This window comes from Eucyclogobius newberryi, unplaced genomic scaffold (assembly GCF_026437365.1).
Source record: "Eucyclogobius newberryi isolate DKJ021-1_F unplaced genomic scaffold, fEucNew1.0.hap1 SCAF_2, whole genome shotgun sequence".
Classification (NCBI taxonomy): domain Eukaryota; kingdom Metazoa; phylum Chordata; class Actinopteri; order Gobiiformes; family Gobiidae; genus Eucyclogobius; species Eucyclogobius newberryi.
The window spans coordinates 4,211,389-4,233,082 of record NW_027315834.1 but is presented as its reverse complement, the minus strand read 5'-3'; the positions used below and the strand labels follow the sequence as shown (position 1 = coordinate 4,233,082).

The 21,694-nt window shown below is 45.1% G+C and overlaps 1 protein-coding gene across 7 annotated transcripts in view; it reads left to right on the top strand.

The window, feature by feature from the left end:
- The window catches only part of tjp2a (tight junction protein 2a (zona occludens 2)), a 72,001-nt gene that overhangs the window by 37,445 nt on the left and 12,862 nt on the right, over positions 1-21,694 (top strand). For all 7 annotated transcript variants that reach the window (XM_072453410.1, XM_072453411.1, XM_072453413.1 and 4 more), the window contains 6 exons: positions 7,572-7,903; positions 8,774-9,111; positions 9,755-9,858; positions 15,227-15,380; positions 19,693-19,804; positions 21,551-21,669. In XM_072453410.1, coding sequence (XP_072309511.1) covers positions 7,572-7,903; positions 8,774-9,111; positions 9,755-9,858; positions 15,227-15,380; positions 19,693-19,804; positions 21,551-21,669 — 1,159 coding nt within the window. The remainder of the gene's footprint in view (positions 1-7,571; positions 7,904-8,773; positions 9,112-9,754; positions 9,859-15,226; positions 15,381-19,692; positions 19,805-21,550; positions 21,670-21,694) is intronic.

The following is a 21,694-nucleotide window of genomic DNA, read 5'->3' as shown; positions in this document are numbered from 1 at the left end:
CAGCCAGACATGACTAAAACAACAGCCAGACATGACTAAAACAACAGCCAGACATGACTAAAACAACAGCCAGACATGACTAAAACAACAGCCAGACATGTCTAAAACAACAGCCTGACATGACTGAAACAACAGCCAAACATGACTGAAACAACAGCAAAACACGACTGAAAACGCGACTGAAACAACAGCAAAACACGACTGAAACAAAAGCAAAACACGACTAAAACAACAGCCAGACATGACTAAAACAACAGCCAAACATGACTTAAACAACAGCCAGACATGATTAAAACAACCGCCAGACATGACTAAAACAACCGCCAAACATGACTGAAATAGCAAAACATGACTAAAACATCAGCAAAACATGACTAAAACAACAGCAAGACATGACTAAAACAACAGCCAGACATGACTAAAACAGCCAGACATGACTAAAACAACTGCCAAACATGACTAAAACAACAGCTAGACATGACTAAAACAACAGCCAAACATGACTAAAACAACAGCCAGACATGACTAAAACAACAGCAAAACATGACTAAAACAACAGCCAGACATGACTAAAACAACAGCCAGACATGACTAAAACAACAGCCAGACATGACTAAAACAACAGCCAGACATGACTAAAACAACAGCCAGACATGTCTAAAACAACAGCCAGACATGACTGAAACAACAGCCAAACATGACTGAAACAACAGCAAAACACGACTGAAAATGCGACTGAAACAACAGCAAAACACGACTGAAACAACAGCAAAACACGACTAAAACAACAGCCAGACATGACTAAAACAACAGCCAAACATGACTTAAACAGCCAGACATGACTAAAACAGCAGCCAAACATGACTAAAACAGCAGCCAAACATGACTAAAACAACAGCCAGACATGACTAAAACAACAGCCAAACATGACTGAAACAACAGCCAAACATGACTTAAACAACAGCCAGACATGACTAAAACAACAGCCAGACATGACTAAAACAACAGCCAGACATGACTAAAACAGCAGCCAAACATGACTAAAACAGCAGCCAAACATGACTAAAACAACAGCCAGACATGACTAAAACAACAGCCAAACATGACTGAAACAACAGCCAAACATGACTAAAACAACAGCCAAACATGACTAAAACAGCCAGACATGACTAAAACAACAGCCAGACATGACTAAAACAACAGCCAGACATGACTAAAACAACAGCCAGACATGACTAAAACAACAGCCAGACATGACTAAAACAACAGCCAGACATGACTAAAACAACAGCCAGACATGACTGAAACAACAGCCAGACATGACTAAAACAACAGCCAGACATGACTAAAACAACAGCCAGACATGACTAAAACAACAGCCAAACATGACTGAAACAACAGCCAAACATGACTAAAACAACAGCCAGACATGACTAAAACAACAGCCAGACATGACTGAAATAACAGCCAGACATGACTAAAACAACAGCCAGACATGACCTGAAACAACAGCCAAACATGACTAAAACAACAGCCAAACATGACGGAAACAACAGCCAGACATGATTAAAACAACAGCCAGACATGACTAAAACAACAGCCAAACATGACTGAAACAACAGCCAGACATGATTAAAACAACCGCCAGACATGACTAAAACAACCGCCAAACATGACTGAAATAGCAAAACATGACTAAAACATCAGCAAAACATGACTAAAACAACAGCAAGACATGACTAAAACAACAGCAAGACATGACTAAAACAACAGCCAGACATGACTAAAACAACAGCCAGACATGACTAAAACAACAGCCAAACATGACTAAAACAACAGCCAGACATGACTAAAACAACAGCAAAACATGACTAAAACAACAGCAAAACATGACTAAAACAACAGCCAGACATGACTAAAACAACAGCCAGACATGACTAAAACAACAGCCAGACATGACTAAAACAACAGCCAGACATGACTAAAACAACAGCCAGACATGTCTAAAACAACAGCCTGACATGACCGAAACAACAGCCAAACATGACTGAAACAACAGCAAAACACGACTGAAAACGCGACTGAAACAACAGCAAAACACGACTGAAACAAAAGCAAAACACGACTAAAACAACAGCCAGACATGACTAAAACAACAGCCAAACATGACTTAAACAACAGCCAGACATGATTAAAACAACCGCCAGACATGACTAAAACAACCGCCAAACATGACTGAAATAGCAAAACATGACTAAAACATCAGCAAAACATGACTAAAACAACAGCAAGACATGACTAAAACAACAGCCAGACATGACTAAAACAGCCAGACATGACTAAAACAACTGCCAAACATGACTAAAACAACAGCTAGACATGACTAAAACAACAGCCAAACATGACTAAAACAACAGCCAGACATGACTAAAACAACAGCAAAACATGACTAAAACAACAGCAAAACATGACTAAAACAACAGCCAGACATGACTAAAACAACAGCCAGACATGACTAAAACAACAGCCAGACATGACTAAAACAACAGCCAGACATGTCTAAAACAACAGCCAGACATGACTGAAACAACAGCCAAACATGACTGAAACAACAGCAAAACACGACTGAAAATGCGACTGAAACAACAGCAAAACACGACTGAAACAACAGCAAAACACGACTAAAACAACAGCCAGACATGACTAAAACAACAGCCAAACATGACTTAAACAGCCAGACATGACTAAAACAACAGCCAGACATGACTAAAACAACAGCCAGACATGACTAAAACAGCAGCCAAACATGACTAAAACAGCAGCCAAACATAACTAAAACAACAGCCAGACATGACTAAAACAACAGCCAAACATGACTGAAACAACAGCCAAACATGACTGAAACAACAGCCAAACATGACTAAAACAACAGCCAGACATGACTAAAACAACAGCCAGACATGACTAAAACAACAGCCAGACATGACTAAAACAACAGCCAGACATGACTAAAACAACAGCCAGACATGACTTAAACAACAGCCAGACATGACTGAAACAACAGCCAAACATGACTAAAACAACAGGCAGACATGACTAAAACAGCCAGACATGACTGAAACAACAGCCAAACATGACTAGAACAAAAGCCAGACATGACGAAAACAACAGCCAGACATGACTAAAACAACAGCCAAACATGACTGAAACAACAGCCAAACATGACTAAAACAACAGCCAGACATGACTAAAACAAAAGCCAGACATGACTAAAACAACAGCCAGACATGACTAAAACAACAGCCAAACATGACTGAAATAGCAAAACATGACTAAAACATCAGCAAAACATGACTAAAACAACAGCCAGACATGACTAAAACAACAGCCAGACATGTCTAAAACAACAGCCAGACATGACTGAAACAACAGCCAAACATGACTGAAACAACAGCAAAACACGACTGAAAACGCGACTGAAACAACAGCAAAACACGACTGAAACAAAAGCAAAACACGACTAAAACAACAGCCAGACATGACTAAAACAACAGCCAAACATGACTTAAACAACAGCCAGACATGATTAAAACAACCGCCAGACATGACTAAAACAACCGCCAAACATGACTGAAATAGCAAAACATGACTAAAACAACAGCAAGACATGACTAAAACAACAGCCAGACATGACTAAAACAGCCAGACATGACTAAAACAACAGCCAAACATGACTAAAACAGCCAGACATGACTAAAACAACAGCCAAACATGACTAAAACAACAGCCAGACATGACTAAAACAACAGCAAAACATGACTAAAACAACAGCAAAACATGACTAAAACAACAGCCAGACATGACTAAAACAACAGCCAGACATGACTAAAACAACAGCCAGACATGACTAAAACAACAGCCAGACATGACTAAAACAACAGCCAGACATGTCTAAAACAACAGCCTGACATGACTGAAACAACAGCCAAACATGACTGAAACAACAGCAAAACACGACTGAAAACGCGACTGAAACAACAGCAAAACACGACTGAAACAAAAGCAAAACACGACTAAAACAACAGCCAGACATGACTAAAACAACAGCCAAACATGACTTAAACAACAGCCAGACATGACTAAAACAACAGCCAGACATGACTAAAACAACAGCCAGACATGACTAAAACAGCAGCCAAACATGACTAAAACAGCAGCCAAACATGACTAAAACAACAGCCAGACATGACTAAAACAACAGCCAAACATGACTGAAACAACAGCCAAACATGACTGAAACAACAGCCAAACATGACTGAAACAACAGCCAAACATGACTAAAACAACAGCCAGACATGACTAAAACAACAGCCAGACATGACTAAAACAACAGCCAGACATGACTAAAACAACAGCCAGACATGACTAAAACAACAGCCAGACATGACTAAAACAACAGCCAGACATGACTAAAACAACAGCCAGACATGACTAAAACAACAGCCAGACATGACTGAAACAACAGACAAACATGACTAAAACAACAGCCAGACATGACTAAAACAGCCAGACATGACTGAAACAACAGCCAAACATGACTGAAACAACAGCCAAACATGACTAAAACAACAGCCAGACATGACTAAAACAACAGCCAGACATGACTAAAACAACAGCCAAACATGACTAAAACAACAGCCAGACATGACTAAAACAACAGCCCGACATGACTAAAACAACAGCCAGACATGACTAAAACAACAGCCAGACATGACTAAAACAACAGCCAGACATGACTAAAACAACAGCCAGACATGACTAAAACAACAGCAAAACATGACTAAAACAACAGCAAGACATGACTAAAACAACAGCCAGACATGACTAAAACAACAGCCAGACATGACTAAAACAAAAGCCAGACATGACTAAAACAACAGCCAAACATGACTAAAACAACAGCCAGACATGACTAAAACAACAGCAAAACATGACTAAAACAACAGCAAGACATGACTAAAACAACAGCCAGACATGACTAAAACAACAGCCAGACATGACTAAAACAACAGCCAAACATGACTAAAACAACAGCCAGACATGACTAAAACAACAGCAAAACATGACTAAAACAACAGCAAAACATGACTAAAACAACAGCCAGACATGACTAAAACAACAGCCAGACATGACTAAAACAACAGCCAGACATGACTAAAACAACAGCCAGACATGACTAAAACAACAGCCAGACATGTCTAAAACAACAGCCAGACATGTCTAAAACAACAGCCAGACATGACTGAAACAACAGCCAAACATGACTGAAACAACAGCAAAACACGACTGAAAACGCGACTGAAACAACAGGAAAACACGACTGAAACAAAAGCAAAACACGACTAAAACAACAGCCAGACATGACTAAAACAACAGCCAAACATGACTTAAACAACAGCCAGACATGATTAAAACAACCGCCAGACATGACTAAAACAACCGCCAAACATGACTGAAATAGCAAAACATGACTAAAACATCAGCAAAACATGACTAAAACAACAGCAAGACATGACTAAAACAACAGCCAGACATGACTAAAACAACAGCCAGACATGACTAAAACAACAGCCAAACATGACTAAAACAACAGCCAAACATGACTAAAACAACAGCCAGACATGACTAAAACAACAGCAAAACATGACTAAAACAACAGCAAAACATGATTAAAACAACAGCCAGACATGACTAAAACAACAGCCAGACATGACTAAAACAACAGCCAGACATGACTAAAACAACAGCCAGACATGACTAAAACAACAGCCAGACATGTCTAAAACAACAGCCAGACATGACTGAAACAACAGCCAAACATGACTGAAACAACAGCTAAACACGACTGAAAACGCGACTGAAACAACAGCAAAACACGACTGAAACAACAGCCAGACATGACTAAAACAGCCAGACATGACTGAAACAACAGCCAAACATGACAAAAAAAAAGCCAGACATGACTAAAACAACAGCCAGACATGACTAAAACAACAGCCAAACATGACTGAAACAACAGCCAAACATGACTAAAACAACAGCCAGACATGACTAAAACAAAAGCCAGACATGACTAAAACAACAGCCAGACATGACTAAAACAACAGCCAAACATGACTGAAACAACAGCCAAACATGACTAAAACAACAGCCAGACATGACTAAAACAACAGCCAAACATGACTGAAACAACAGCCAGACATGACTAAAACAACAGCCAAACATGACTGAAACAACAGCCAAACATGACTAAAACAACAGCCAGACATGACTAAAACAAAAGCCAGACATGACTAAAACAACAGCCAGACATGACTAAAACAAAAGCCAGACATGACTAAAACAACAGCCAAACATGACTAAAACAACAGCCAGACATGACTAAAACAACAGCCAAACATGACTGAAACAACAGCCAGACATGACTGAAACAACAGCCAAACATGACTGAAACAACAGCCAGACATGACTGAAACAACAGCCAAACATGACTAAAACAATAGCCAGACATGACTGAAACAACTGCCAGACATAACTGAAACAACAGCCAGACATGACTGAAACAACAGCCAGACATGACTGAAACAACAGCCAGACATGACTGAAACAACAGCCAAACATGACTGAAACAACAGCCAGACATGACTGAAACAACAGCCAAACATGACTAAAACAACAGCCAGACATGACTAAAACAACAGCCAAACATGACTGAAACAACAGCCAGACATGACTAAAACAACAGCCAAACATGACTGAAACAACAGCCAAACATGACTGAAACAACAGCCAGACATGACTAAAACAAAAGCCAGACATGACTAAAACAACAGCCAGACATGACTAAAACAAAAGCCAGACATGACTAAAACAACAGCCAAACATGACTAAAACAACAGCCAGACATGACTAAAGCAACAGCCAGACATGACTAAAACAACAGCCAAACATGACTGAAACAACAGCCAGACATGACTGAAACAACAGCCAAACATGACTGAAACAACAGCCAGACATGACTAAAACAACAGCCAGACATGACTAAAACAACAGCCAAACATGACTGAAACAACAGCCAGACATGACTGAAACAACAGCCAAACATGACTGAAACAACAGCCAGACATGACTGAAACAACAGCCAAACATGACTAAAACAATAGCCAGACATGACTGAAACAACAGCCAGACATAACTGAAACAACAGCCAGACATGACTGAAACAACAGCCAGACATGACTGAAACAACAGCCAGACATGACTGAAACAACAGCCAAACATGACTAAAACAACAGCCTGACATGATTAAAACAACAGCCAGACATGACTAAAACAACAGCCAGACATGACTAAAACAACAGCCAGACATGACTGAAACAACAGCCAGACATGACTGAAACAACAGTGCAGTGTGGTTATTGATTATCCTGTCTCACAAGTAAAATGACCAAAGTTCTAGTGTTTTTTAGGAGCAGGTACATCATCATTGTAAATGTGTCTCTTTCTTCCAGACTGTGAAGCGTCCCCGTAAAGTCCCTGTGAATATGTTGAACAGAGCTCCCTCCCCAGATGACCGCGTGTTCAACACCGAGGACTACGGCTATGATGGGGACCGAAGGAGCGTCTACAGCGGACACGACCACGCTCCAGAGAGGGACCACCGGGACCGCGACTCAGGATACCAGACCCACGAGCGCGGTCGCAGCTCCGAGCGAGACCTGGGGGACGACAGGCCTTACAGGAGGGACGGCAGTAGGGGGCGCACTCTGGAGCCAGAGCGCAGCCCTGACCGGAGGTACCGCAGCGATCATGCCCTGGACCGAGATAACAGCCCAGACCGAAGGTGTGTGTGTGTTGAGCCCTCACCGGGCCCTCAACAGGCCCTAAAGCATCTATAGAGTCAATTAAACATACTCTGTTAGGCTCTGCTCCTTTTTAGGATCTGACATTTTCTGGTTCAAATCTTAAAGATCAATCAAAAATTAACTTTATTGTAGCCATATAATAATGCTTTTAAAATGTGTACACAGAAGAAAAATCATGAATATACAAAGGAAAAGGTAAAGGTCCGAGTATACTCCCTTGTGGGACTCCCATATTTATATATTTGCATCCCTTTAGAGCAATGCTTCGCAATTATTTTCTGTTAAGCCCCCCATAGGAAGAAGAAAACACTTTGCGTCCCCCTATTCTCCGCCCCCACTACGGTGGGCATATAAACCCCACACATGACAAAATGGGGCAAAATTATGTGACTCTTTATTTTATTTGGCTTTGGCTTTGTCATATTTCCTCGTCTTAGCTTTCGGGTAACTTTAGTTTGTCTCATTATCTTCGTCTCTCTCCGCCTTTCTTTTCATCCCTGTTAAATATTTTTCCCTGGTGTGTCTTGAGGGTTTGTTCAGTGAACTTCATATCACGTGCTCTGCGCTGTGTGTGCGTCTCTGTGTAAAAAACCTAACCCTACTCCGTCACACGCAATCTGACAATGACAGCGCTACTGCCACCTACTGTAGATAATGTGCAATTCACTTTATTCTAGACCATTTTACTTTCAAAATGAGAATAAGAATATCCAAAATGGGGTCACCCAGGCATCGCCCCACTATTTGAGAAGGACTGCTTTAGAGGCACTGATTTGACTCTGCTATAATTGCAATCATTCAGAACTTAATGGCTTTTCTGGAACATGCATGTCACTCTGTCCTTACAGGAGGCCCAGAGACTACAGCCCCGACCGCCGTTACCGCAGCGAGCGCGCCCTGGACCGCAACGCCAGCCCGGAAAGACGTTACCGCGACGACCGTGACCACAGCCCAGACAGGCGTTACCGCAGTGACCGAGCATTAGGCAGAGAAAGCCCAGACAGGGGCCGTTACAGGCGGGACAGTCCCAGCCCCATCAGAGGCCGCGCCCCCAGCAGAGATAGACTGGCCCGCTCGCCCTCCCCACCCCCCATGTCCATCCCTCTGCCCCGCCCACCTCCACGGGAGCTCGAGCCTCTGGAGAAACCGCTCAACGTCCTGCTGCTGAAGAACAGGCCCAATGAAGGTCAGTAAGCCCCGCCCACCGCACCAGTCCCGTGGTTAGAGGTCCACTGTCGGGAAGTACGCATCTTTGTTTAAAGTTCAACATTAAAGGGGACATACTCTGCTAAATCGACTTTTAACCATGTTTTCTCTTCTCATTTACGATTACATTTTTTTCTTGAAATTGTATTCAGAGAGATTCATTCATGTTTGATTATACTTTTTTCTGCATTCAAAACGTCACACTATACTTAATCATTTGTTTTCAACTACCCGGGAAAGAAAATCTACTGCTCTCTCTAGTCTCTGCTGCTCTCCATAATCAGGGCCATCAGCATGGTCCCATCAGTTACCCATGAACACCTCTAGTTTTAGATCAATATTTAAAAAGTGTAAAACAATGATCCACAAATGTCATAGATTATTAGTACTAGCAGACAAAAGCATAATATGTCTGGTAATATTAGAAGATACTTGACCCCAGGAAGAATAGCAACTGGTTTGCAGGAGCTAATGGGGATCTTAAACTAAACCAAACTAAACTTGTGTGCACATAAAAACAAGCTCCTTATTAAGTGACATTACTAAGTAACATGGGTAAGCACATGTTACTAAATGTGAGTCCATGTGACCTGGCCTAAGACTGAACCTCCAATGGTTTTCAGAGTATGGGCTTCGCCTGGGCAGTCAGCTGTTCATCAAAGAGATGAGCAGCACAGGTCTGGCCTACAGAGACGGAAACCTGCAGGAGGGAGACATCATCCTGAAGGTGACTCCACACATGCTTACACACTATTAGGAGGGAAGTTTAATATGCAATGTATTCAGACTTAATTGCTCAAATTAGTTTTATGGATAATTTGCTAGATTATTGAACACTTCAAAACGTAGTGGCACGTCTTTTCAACACTTGTACATTTGTCCTATGTGACTCAGAATGATGGAGAAGTGTTTGGCTGCAGCCGAGGTAGCTAGCTCCACATTCAGAAATGTCATGATTCAGGACCTACGATTTGATTCATCTCAAGTCGATCACAATTTGTGAAATAATGACAATTTTAACAACAAAATAAATAAATGTTGTCTTTAAATTTTTCTTTTGTGTAAGTAATAAAAAGTCAATGGCACAACTGTAGCACAATTGTGTTGGGAAGGAACCAAAGAAGGAATATGTTCATCATATTCCTCCTTTACTGCATGAAGAAGTGTTTCTGTGTTCTTTACAGTAGTTTGGTGAAATGTTTTAGCAGATTTACTTGACCACAGTCTGCTTTGTGTGCGTGTGCGTGTGCGTGGGGGCCGGTGCCTCTGCCTCTTGCTCAGTCCTCTCTCTCAAACACAGAGGAGGAAGTTAAATGCGGAGAATAGTTTATGACTCTACGTGTGATTAAAGCGATGTCGAGCAGGTTTAGTGCACACAAGTATGTATGAGAGAAGATGCTTTTGATGCTTACATTTGTCCATGTGACATTAGTGCGGAGACGCACACTACGCTCAGTGGCCCATGAGGACATGGCAGCGCCTTCCGTTTTAGTTTTTCTGCGCGCATCTCTCAATTTTGCATCAAGACACGTGTATCTTTGCGTCGTTACATGCGCGTCATCACATGCGCGTCGTCACATGCGTGTCGTCACATGTGTATCGTCACATGCGCGTCGTCACATGCGTGTCGTCACATGCGCGTCGTCACATGCGCGTCGTCACATGCGTGTCGTCACATGCGCGTCGTCACATGCGCGTCGTCACATGCGCGTCGTCACATGCGCGTCGTCACATGCGTGTCGTCACATCGTCACATGCGTATCGTCACATGCGTGTCGTCACATGCGTGTCGTCACATCGTCACATGCGTGTCGTCACATCGTCACATGCGTATTGTCACGTGCGTGTCGTCACATGCGTGTCGTCACATGCGTGTCGTCACATGCGTGTCGTCACATGCGTGTCGTCACATGCGTGTCGTCACATCGTCACATGCGTGTCGTCACATCGTCACATGCGTATTGTCACGTGCGTGTCGTCACATGCGTGTCGTCACATCGTCACATGCGTATTGTCACGTGCATGTCGTCACATGCGTATCGTCACATGCGTGTCGTCACATGCGTGTCGTCACATGCGTGTCGTCACATCGTCACATGCGTGTCGTCACATGCGTGTCGTCACATGCGTGTCGTCACATGCGTGTCGTCACATCGTCACATGCGTGTCGTCACGTGCGTGTCGTCACATGCGTGTCGTCACATCGTCACATGCGTATTGTCACGTGCGTGTCGTCACATGCGTATCGTCACATGCGTGTCGTCACATGCGTGTCGTCACATGCGTGTCGTCACATCGTCACATGCGTGTCGTCACATAGTCACATGCGTATCGTCACATGCGTGTCGTCACATGCGTGTCGTCACATCGTCACATGCGTGTCGTCACATCGTCACTTGCGTGTCGTCACATGCGTGTCGTCACATGCGTGTCGTCACATCGTCACATGCGTGTCGTCACATGTGTATCGTCACATGCGCGTCGTCACATGTGTATCGTCACATGCGCGTCGTGTCGTCACATGCGCTTCGTGTCGTCACATGCGCGTCGTCACATGCGCGTCGTCACATGCGTATCGTCACATGCGTGTCGTCACATCGTCACATGCGTGTCGTCACATCGTCACATGCGTGTCGTCACATCGTCACATGCGTATTGTCACGTGCGTGTCGTCACATGCGTGTCGTCACATGCGTGTCGTCACATGCGTGTCGTCACATGCGTGTCGTCACATGCGCGTCGTCACATGTGTATCGTCACATGCGCGTCGTGTCGTCACATGCGCGTCGTGTCGTCACATGCGCGTCGTCACATGCGCGTCGTCACATGCGCGTCGTCACATGCGCGTCGTCACATGCGCGTCGTCACATGCGTGTCGTCACATGCGTGTCGTCACATCGTCACATGCGTGTCGTCACATGCGTGTCGTCACATGCGTGTCGTCACATGCGTGTCGTCACATCGTCACATGCGTGTCGTCACGTGCGTGTCGTCACATGCGTGTCGTCACATCGTCACATGCGTATTGTCACGTGCGTGTCGTCACATGCGTATCGTCACATGCGTGTCGTCACATGCGTGTCGTCACATGCGTGTCGTCACATCGTCACATGCGTGTCGTCACATAGTCACATGCGTATCGTCACATGCGTGTCGTCACATGCGTGTCGTCACATCGTCACATGCGTGTCGTCACATCGTCACTTGCGTGTCGTCACATGCGTGTCGTCACATGCGTGTCGTCACATCGTCACATGCGTGTCGTCACATGTGTATCGTCACATGCGCGTCGTCACATGTGTATCGTCACATGCGCGTCGTGTCGTCACATGCGCGTCGTGTCGTCACATGCGCGTCGTCACATGCGCGTCGTCACATGCGCGTCGTCACATGCGTATCGTCACATGCGTGTCGTCACATCGTCACATGCGTGTCGTCACATCGTCACATGCGTGTCGTCACATCGTCACATGCGTATTGTCACGTGCGTGTCGTCACATGCGTGTCGTCACATGCGTGTCGTCACATGCGTATCGTCACATGCGCGTCGTCACATGTGTATCGTCACATGCGCGTCGTGTCGTCACATGCGCGTCGTCACATGCGCGTCGTCACATGCGCGTCGTCACATGCGTATCGTCACATGCTTGTCGTCACATCGTCACATGCGTGTCGTCACATGCGTGTCGTCACATCGTCACATGCGTGTCGTCACATCGTCACATGCGTGTCGTCACATGCGTATTGTCACGTGCGTGTCGTCACATGCGTGTCGTCACATGCGTGTCGTCACATCGTCACATGCGTGTCGTCACATCGTCACATGCGTGTCGTCACATGCGTGTCGTCACATGCGTGTCGTCACATCGTCACATGCGTGTCGTCACATGCGTGTCGTCACATCGTCACATGCGTGTCGTCACATGCGTGTCGTCACATGCGTGTCGTCACATCGTCACATGCGTGTCGTCACATCGTCACATGCGTGTCGTCACATCGTCACATGCGTGTCGTCACATGCGTGTCGTCACATGCGTGTCGTCACATGCGTGTCGTCACATCGTCACATGCGTGTCGTCACATCGTCACATGCGTGTCGTCACATGCGTGTCGTCACATGCGTGTCGTCACATGCGTGTCGTCACATCGTCACATGCGTGTCGTCACATCGTCACATGCGTGTCGTCACATGCGCGTCGTCACATGCGTATCGTCACATGCGTGTCGTCACATCGTCACATGCGTATAGTCACATGCGTGTCGTCACATGCGTGTCGTCACATGTGTATCGTCACATGCGCGTCGTGTCGTCACATGCGCGTCGTGTCGTCACATGCGCGTCGTCACATGCGCGTCGTCACATGCGCGTCGTCACATGCGTATCGTCACATGCGTGTCGTCACATCGTCACATGCGTGTCGTCACATCGTCACATGCGTGTCGTCACATCGTCACATGCGTATTGTCACGTGCGTGTCGTCACATGCGTGTCGTCACATGCGTGTCGTCACATGCGTATCGTCACATGCGCGTCGTCACATGTGTATCGTCACATGCGCGTCGTGTCGTCACATGCGCGTCGTGTCGTCACATGCGCGTCGTCACATGCGCGTCGTCACATGCGTGTCGTCACATGCGTGTCGTCACATGCGTGTCGTCACATGCGTGTCGTCACATCGTCACATGCGTGTCGTCACATCGTCACATGCGTGTCGTCACATGCGTGTCGTCACATGCGTATCGTCACATGCGCGTCGTCACATGTGTATCGTCACATGCGCGTCGTGTCGTCACATGCGCGTCGTGTCGTCACATGCGCGTCGTCACATGCGCGTCGTCACATGCGCGTCGTCACATGCGCGTCGTCACATGCGCGTCGTCACATGCGCGTCGTCACATGCGTATCGTCACATGCGTGTCGTCACATCGTCACATGCGTGTCGTCACATGCGCGTCGTCACATGCGTGTCGTCACATGCGTGTCGTCACATCGTCACATGCGTGTCGTCACATCGTCACATGCGTGTCGTCACATGCGTGTCGTCACATGCGTGTCGTCACATCGTCACATGCGTGTCGTCACATGCGTGTCGTCACATCGTCACATGCGTGTCGTCACATGCGTGTCGTCACATGCGTGTCGTCACATCGTCACATGCGTGTCGTCACATCGTCACATGCGTGTCGTCACATCGTCACATGCGTGTCGTCACATGCGTGTCGTCACATGCGTGTCGTCACATCGTCACATGCGTGTCGTCACATGCGTGTCGTCACATCGTCACATGCGTGTCGTCACATGCGTGTCGTCACATGCGTGTCGTCACATCGTCACATGCGTGTCGTCACATCGTCACATGCGTGTCGTCACATCGTCACATGCGTGTCGTCACATGCGTGTCGTCACATGCGTGTCGTCACATGCGTGTCGTCACATCGTCACATGCGTGTCGTCACATCGTCACATGCGTGTCGTCACATGCGTGTCGTCACATGCGTGTCGTCACATGCGTGTCGTCACATCGTCACATGCGTGTCGTCACATCGTCACATGCGTGTCGTCACATCGTCACATGCGTGTCGTCACATGCGCGTCGTCACATGCGTATCGTCACATGCGTGTCGTCACATCGTCACATGCGTATAGTCACATGCGTGTCGTCACATGCGTGTCGTCACATCGTCACATGCGTAGCCCTGTAATAAGGTATCCAAATCCTATTGCAAGCTGACTGTCGCTCCCTCCTCACTGAGTACCTGATTAGCATCAGAATGGCCAGAGCGTCTCCTGCCCTATGGCTTCAAAACACTATTGTATACGACCGGTAAATTGAACTGTAAACCACAAAAATGGCCAAAAATGACTCTGAGTAGATTGAATATCAGAGTTCTCGGACTAGATCTGCAGATTGAGAATGACTCTGGGATGAGAGTTGAAACACTTTGTTATCCTAAAACAGTGTCCAGATGACTGCAGCTGAATCTTTTTCTACAATAAAACACTCCCGGATGAATGACTTGTGTTGTGTAGCGACATTGTTCAGTTTCGTGTTTAAAGTGTGATTTCAACCCTGCGCTCTCCCCACTCCTCTCAGATTAACGGCACAGTGACGGAGAACCTGTCCCTGAACGATGCTGGGAAGCTCATCGAGAAGTCCCGGGGAAAGCTCCAGCTGGTGGTGCAGAGAGACCACAGCCAGATCCTGATCCGTGTGCCCCCCATGGTGGACAGCGACTCGGAGCTGGACGGTGCGTACGCGCAGTGAGGAGAACCTGGCAGTGCATTACCTGAGTCTCAACCACAGTATGGGACTGGGCTGAAGGGGCCGTGCTTCTGTTATTGTTGGGCCTTTTTTGGTGGTTCTTGGGAGCTTTTGGGTTAGTTTTTATCTGGTGCTGGTTTAGAACTGCTTCAGTTTAAGCTTATGCTGCATTCATGTGGTCCTCGGGTATCTGAGATGTTAAGTCAATTTAGTCATCAATATCTGTTAAATATAGCATATCAGATGTGCAACAGCCTTGTACTTATAGTAAACTAAAACTTTCACCTATAGAAATCCCTTTAAAGTTGGCTCGTCAATCAAACTCACAACGTGCTTTGAGTACATCATTTACGTAAACGCCTCGTCTACGTAAGATGCTGCTTACTCCAACACCACAGTTCTTAGTGGTTTCTTCGAACTGTTGCTGACAAGAAATTTCAAGCAGTTGGCCTCAACAGAAAGTCATTATTCAAGGCTGCTGAAAAGAGGAGACGAGGGGAAAAGGAGAAAAGCCAAACTCGAGTGACTCCTTCGGATTCTTTCCAGCAATGGCGTTCATAGAAGTGCGTTGGTCACTCACTTTCTTCTGGACAATTATGTTTTATTTATAATTTGAAAGCTTGAGTTAGTGCGCTTTCTAATGATGCCCATGCGATATGCTTTGTGGTCGAATGATGCAGGAGCAGCACCGCCTCCGGCTGTAAACGCACATTTTACTTCTTAGGCAGCAGTGGAGGAGGAAGTAGTGTCACGCACGTGCATTTGAAAAAGGAAGAACAGTCATTGGACTTCTCTTTCCTTCCTGAGGACCACATGAACGCTTGAGGACCACATGTACGCTTGAGGACCACATGTACGCTTGAGGACCGCATGAACGCTTGAGGACCACATGAACGCTTGAGGACCACATGAACGCTTGAGGACCACATGTACGCTTGAGGACCACATGAATGCTTGAGGACCACATGTACGCTTGAGGACCACATGTACGCTTGAGGACCACATGTACTTGAGGACCACATGAACGCTTGAGGACCACATGAACGCTTGAGGACCACATGTACGCTTGAGGACCACATGTACTTGAGGACCACATGTACGCTTGAGGACCACATGAACGCTTGAGGACCACATGTACGCTTGAGGACCACATGAACGCTTGAGGACCACATGAACGCTTGAGGACCACATGAACGCTTGAGGACCGCATGAACGCTTGAGGACCACATGAACGCTTGAGGACCGCATGAACGCTTGAGGACCACATGTACTTGAGGACCACATGAATGCTTGAGGACCGCATGAACGCTTGAGGACCACATGTACGCTTGAGGACCACATGTACTTGAGGACCACATGAACGCTTGAGGACCACATGTACGCTTGAGGACCACATGTACTTGAGGACCACATGAACGCTTGAGGACCACATGTACTTGAGGACCACATGAATGCTTGAGGACCACATGAACGCTTGAGGACCACATGTACGCTTGAGGACCACATGAACGCTTGAGGACCACATGTACGCTTGAGGACCACATGAACGCTTGAGGACCGCATGAACGCTTGAGGACCACATGTACGCTTGAGGACCACATGAACGCTTGAGGACCGCATGAACGCTTGAGGACCACATGAACGCTTGAGGACCGCATGAACGCCGCGTTAGACTTGATTGAACCTACTGCAGTCTTCATAGACCTGCTTTAACTTGATTTTAGTCCTGTTTTGTTTTATTAAATCATTGTTGTTCCTTTTGCCAATTTACTGGCAGTTTAGTCGTTTTAAGGAGGCACTTGGAAAATTATATAATCAAAAATATTTTTATTGGCGTAGTAGTTTTTTATAATCAAACTGAGTGTTGTTAATCTTATCTCAGCAATGATCCATCTGTCCAATCAGAGCGTAGAAGTCTAAAGGGAGTGACTGGAACCTTCCTTGAAAACGCCACATGTTGAAACTTGTTTGAAAGAACAGATACATAATCATCCAAACTGTATTACCCATCAAGAAATGCAATAGTTCTGGTTTTTATACTCTTTTGTACAAATAAAATATCAAATGTGAAACAAAGTCATGTGGCTATACTTTTTTGTACTGGTTCAAAAACTAAATATTCTCTTTTTCTACATAAACATTTAGCAGTAGATCCAATAATGAGTCTGATGCCGAGGCACCTTCTTGTTTTTTATACCTGGTTTTGATGTCACATGACCTGGGGAAGCGCTGTGATTGGTTTGGCTGAAGCGGTGTGACTGGATTGTCAAGGGGGGAGGGGGGAGGACGGGTTCGCCTGTGACCCACATTTGTGTTTTTATGTTCACACGCCTCGGGACGCTCGTCTAATCCAGCCCATAATCCCACCACAGGAGCGGAAATCACAATTCCATTCACTTCAAATCAACTCGATGGCTCGTAGTTTGTGTGCGCTCAGTTTGATGCAGAAACTCATGACGTTGTTGTGGTGTTGTTGTTGTTGTTGTTGTTGTCAGTTGCTGTTGGGCCTGTCACAATAATTACTAAATCAATGTATTAGAGCTGGAGCAATATTTTTTGGAGTTAAATATTTATTGTGTGCATTAGGGGTGGGCGATAGTGACAAAAGGTGAATGTGTGAGCATGTAAAAAGTACAACACAATTTCACATACTCAATAAACTCAAATGTGTTTTCCCATATATTCCAGGGCACAAATTATTCTCATTTGAATAGTTTCGCTTATTCATTTATTATTAATAATAGTAATAATAATAATACTAATAATACATTTTATTTATACAGCACATTTCAGGACACTCAAAGACACTTGAGTGAATTAATTGTGAAAATTCCGAATCACAATCGAATTATTAACATCCGAATTAAAACAAATTACAAAATAACAAATGTCTCATTTTTAGAAGCAAAAGACCTTTTTACATAAAATATAACTTAAGTTAGTCTAGTAAACTCCACCCATGATTAATGCCTCTTTTCACAGCTCGGGTCAATGTCCTGACTTCAAACTCTTGTCCCTAGTGTTGGTGTAATCCCTCATTCGTCCAGGCGTGTTCCATAGTAGAAAAAGCTTCAGTTGTAGTCATCTGGACTCAGTTTGAAAAATTAACTGTCCCTAGTGACTATAATCCAGCATTGTGTTTGTTGTTGTGTTGTTTGTTGTTGACAACAGCAGTAGCAGCATGTGCTAACGTTAGCTGGCGAGTCTTTTCTCTCCTCCACACTCTTCACACAGTCTTTGAAAAATAATTAGTCCTTTGTTGCTACTGGTTTGATCTGTGCTGGAGTTAACTTTAATTCTTAAATTCAGAGTATTTAAATCCAGCGCTGCCTCAGTCAGAGCCATGAATGGGACACAAACACTCTGGAGCTGCATTCAGCTGCACTACTGCACCTCAGACACACAACCACAGCACAGAAAAGTGGAGCTGCGCTAAATAACGGGACATTAGTCTGTCAGTAAACTGGATAAGATAAGATTTGCCTTTATAACATTATTGCATATGAGAGTCTAAGCTTTTAAACAATGTACAACATGCCCTGTGGAATATTGGTCAGAGTTTATTGCTATTGGCCGGGCCCTAGAGACTGGTAATTAGAGAAAATGAAAGATTTCACTTTTGTTTGGTCACATTCTCTATTTTGTCTCGTAATAATTGAAAAACTGAATGACATATTACACCATTGTTAATTAGATACTAACGATGACTTTGGGATCTGTATTTGTTGCTCAATGCTTTTCAAAGATATTGCGCCTTTGGAAAAGGGTTTTCTGGGATTCTCCTGCTTTAAGGTTATTGTGTTATCTGTGTTTATCGTGATATTTTCTATTGCACTTCACAATGTTACAGCTACAAAACTCTTTACCCTATAAGAAATGTAATATATGGTGATTAAAGGCTTCTTTAAGTATGAAATGTGAATAAAGTGTATTTTTGATGAAAATCAGAAGTTGTTTACCCTTTTTTGACACTTCAGCTTTATTATAAATTATCTTTTCATATGTTCTAGAGACTATAGTCCAGATAACCATTACATGATCAAAAAATACAATTATGATTATTTTTTAAGTTACAGTTAATTGTTGTAGCCTTACACGTAGTAATGTCTTTTAAACAAATCGAAATTGATGAGTAATGAGTTTTTTGCCGGATATTGGTCTTCCTTTTTTTGCTGTGCACAAATAATACCCTTTTTTATTTTTTAAACTCACTCTTAAACGTTGAGTGTCCTTCCGCACTCGTAAGCCCATAGTTACGCAGCCTGTAAATGAATGACAGTTGTTCTGATGTGTTGCAGACATCTCTGAAATCGAGTCGTATCGCTCGTACTCGCCTCAAGACGACAGGAGGGGGCACCACTCCGACCTGTCCTCCCATTCCTCCAACGAGAGGCTCCGGGACAAACCCAGGTACTGTATCAGACCCCACTCAGTCCCTCTGTAAGATCCTACTCAGTCCTTCTGTGAGACCTCACTCAGTCCCTCTGTGAGACCTCACTCAGTCCCTCTGTGAGACCTCACTCAGTCCCTCTGTAAGACCCCACTCAGTCCCTCTGTAAGACCCCACTCAGTCCTTCTGTAAGACCCCACTCAGTCCTTCTGTGAGACCTCACTCAGTCCCTCTGTAAGACCCCACTCAGTCCTTCTGTAAGACCCCACTCAGTCCCTCTGTAAGACCCCACTCAGTCCCTCTGTAAGACCCCACTCAGTCCCTCTGTAAGACCCCACTCAGTCCCTCTGTAAGACCCCACTCAGTCCCTCTGTAAGACCCCACTCAGTTTTTCTGTAAGACCCCACTCAGTCCCTCTGTAAGACCCCACTCAGTCCCTCTGTGAGACCCCACTCAGTCCCTCTGTAAGACCCCACTCAGTCCTTCTGTGAGACCCCACTCAGTCCCTCTGTGAGACACCACTCAGTCCCTCTGTGAGACCCCACTCAGTCCTTCTGTGAGACCCCACTCAGTCCCTCTATGAGACCCCACTCAGTCCCTCTGTGAGACCCCACTCAGTCCCTCTGTGAGACCCCACTCAGTCCTTCTGTGAGACCCCACTCAGTCCTTCTGTGAGACCCCACTCAGTCCTTCTGTGAGACCCCACTCAGTCACTCTGTGAGACCCCACTCAGTCCTTCTGTAAGACCCCACTCAGTCCCTCTGTAAGACCCCACTCAGTCCCTCTGTGAGACCTCACTCAGTCCCTCTGTAAGACCCCACTCAGTCCCTCTGTGAGACCCCACTCAGTCCCTCTGTGAGACCCCACTCAGTCCCTCTGTAAGACCCCACTCAGTCCCTCTGAGACCCCACTCAGTCCTTCTGTGAGACCCCACTCAGTCCTTCTGTAAGACCCCACTCAGTCCTTCTGTAAGACCCCACTCAGTCCTTCTGTAAGACCCCACTCAGTCCTTCTGTAAGACCCCACTCAGTCCTTCTGTAAGACCCCACTCAGTCCTTCTGTAAGACCCCACTCAGTCCCTCTGTAAGGCTTGTTTATGTTGTTATTGCCGTTTGAACCATCTCATGTTCTAGACCTGAAAATAATGTATCCACTGAAGCATACATTACTTAGATACTATACTATATGTATCAGGCGTTCCCTCATCAGGATTAGTATTAGAGCTCCATCTACTGGCAGCAGAGTTAGTTACCATAAGGAAGTAAACAAAAGCTAGTTTGCTCCTATGATGTCACAAAACTCAGACTCGGAGAGAAAAACTTACTAAATAGACTTTATCACACAATTATGAATGAAGCTATTTATGTATTTATGTCCTTCAGTTTTTAAACTTGAACATATAAAACACATGGAACAGTGAAAGTCAGAGAAAGCGTCTGAGCTCTGAGTTCCGCCCTCAGAGGACAAATGGAACGCAGCAAAAGTTTGAATTTAAGGCCTAATATGATTTTTTGAATGTCAGTTATAATGTTGGTTCAGGATTATTGGTGCAGTTGATGTCTTCCATGTTTTTGTCCGGGCTTCTCTCCTGCCGGCCCAGACACATGAAGTCAAGGGCAATACCAATACTGAGAAAAGTCTGCAGTGCTTGGTTATTATATTAGCACCTTTATGCACTTTTATGAGACGTGGTTTGTAAAATGTGATTTCTAGTTTTAGTCATCTAGACACTTGTATATTCTGGATGAGTTGATTTGATTTTACAGAGAGGAGCCATCCAGCCGACTGTCCAAAATGGGCGCCATGGCAACACCGTTCAAAGTTCCTGAGGACAAGGCCCCTGTGCTGCCGGAGAGGGAGGAGTCTCGAGCGGACACGCCTCCAGGTGAGCTGTCACTCATACCTGATAT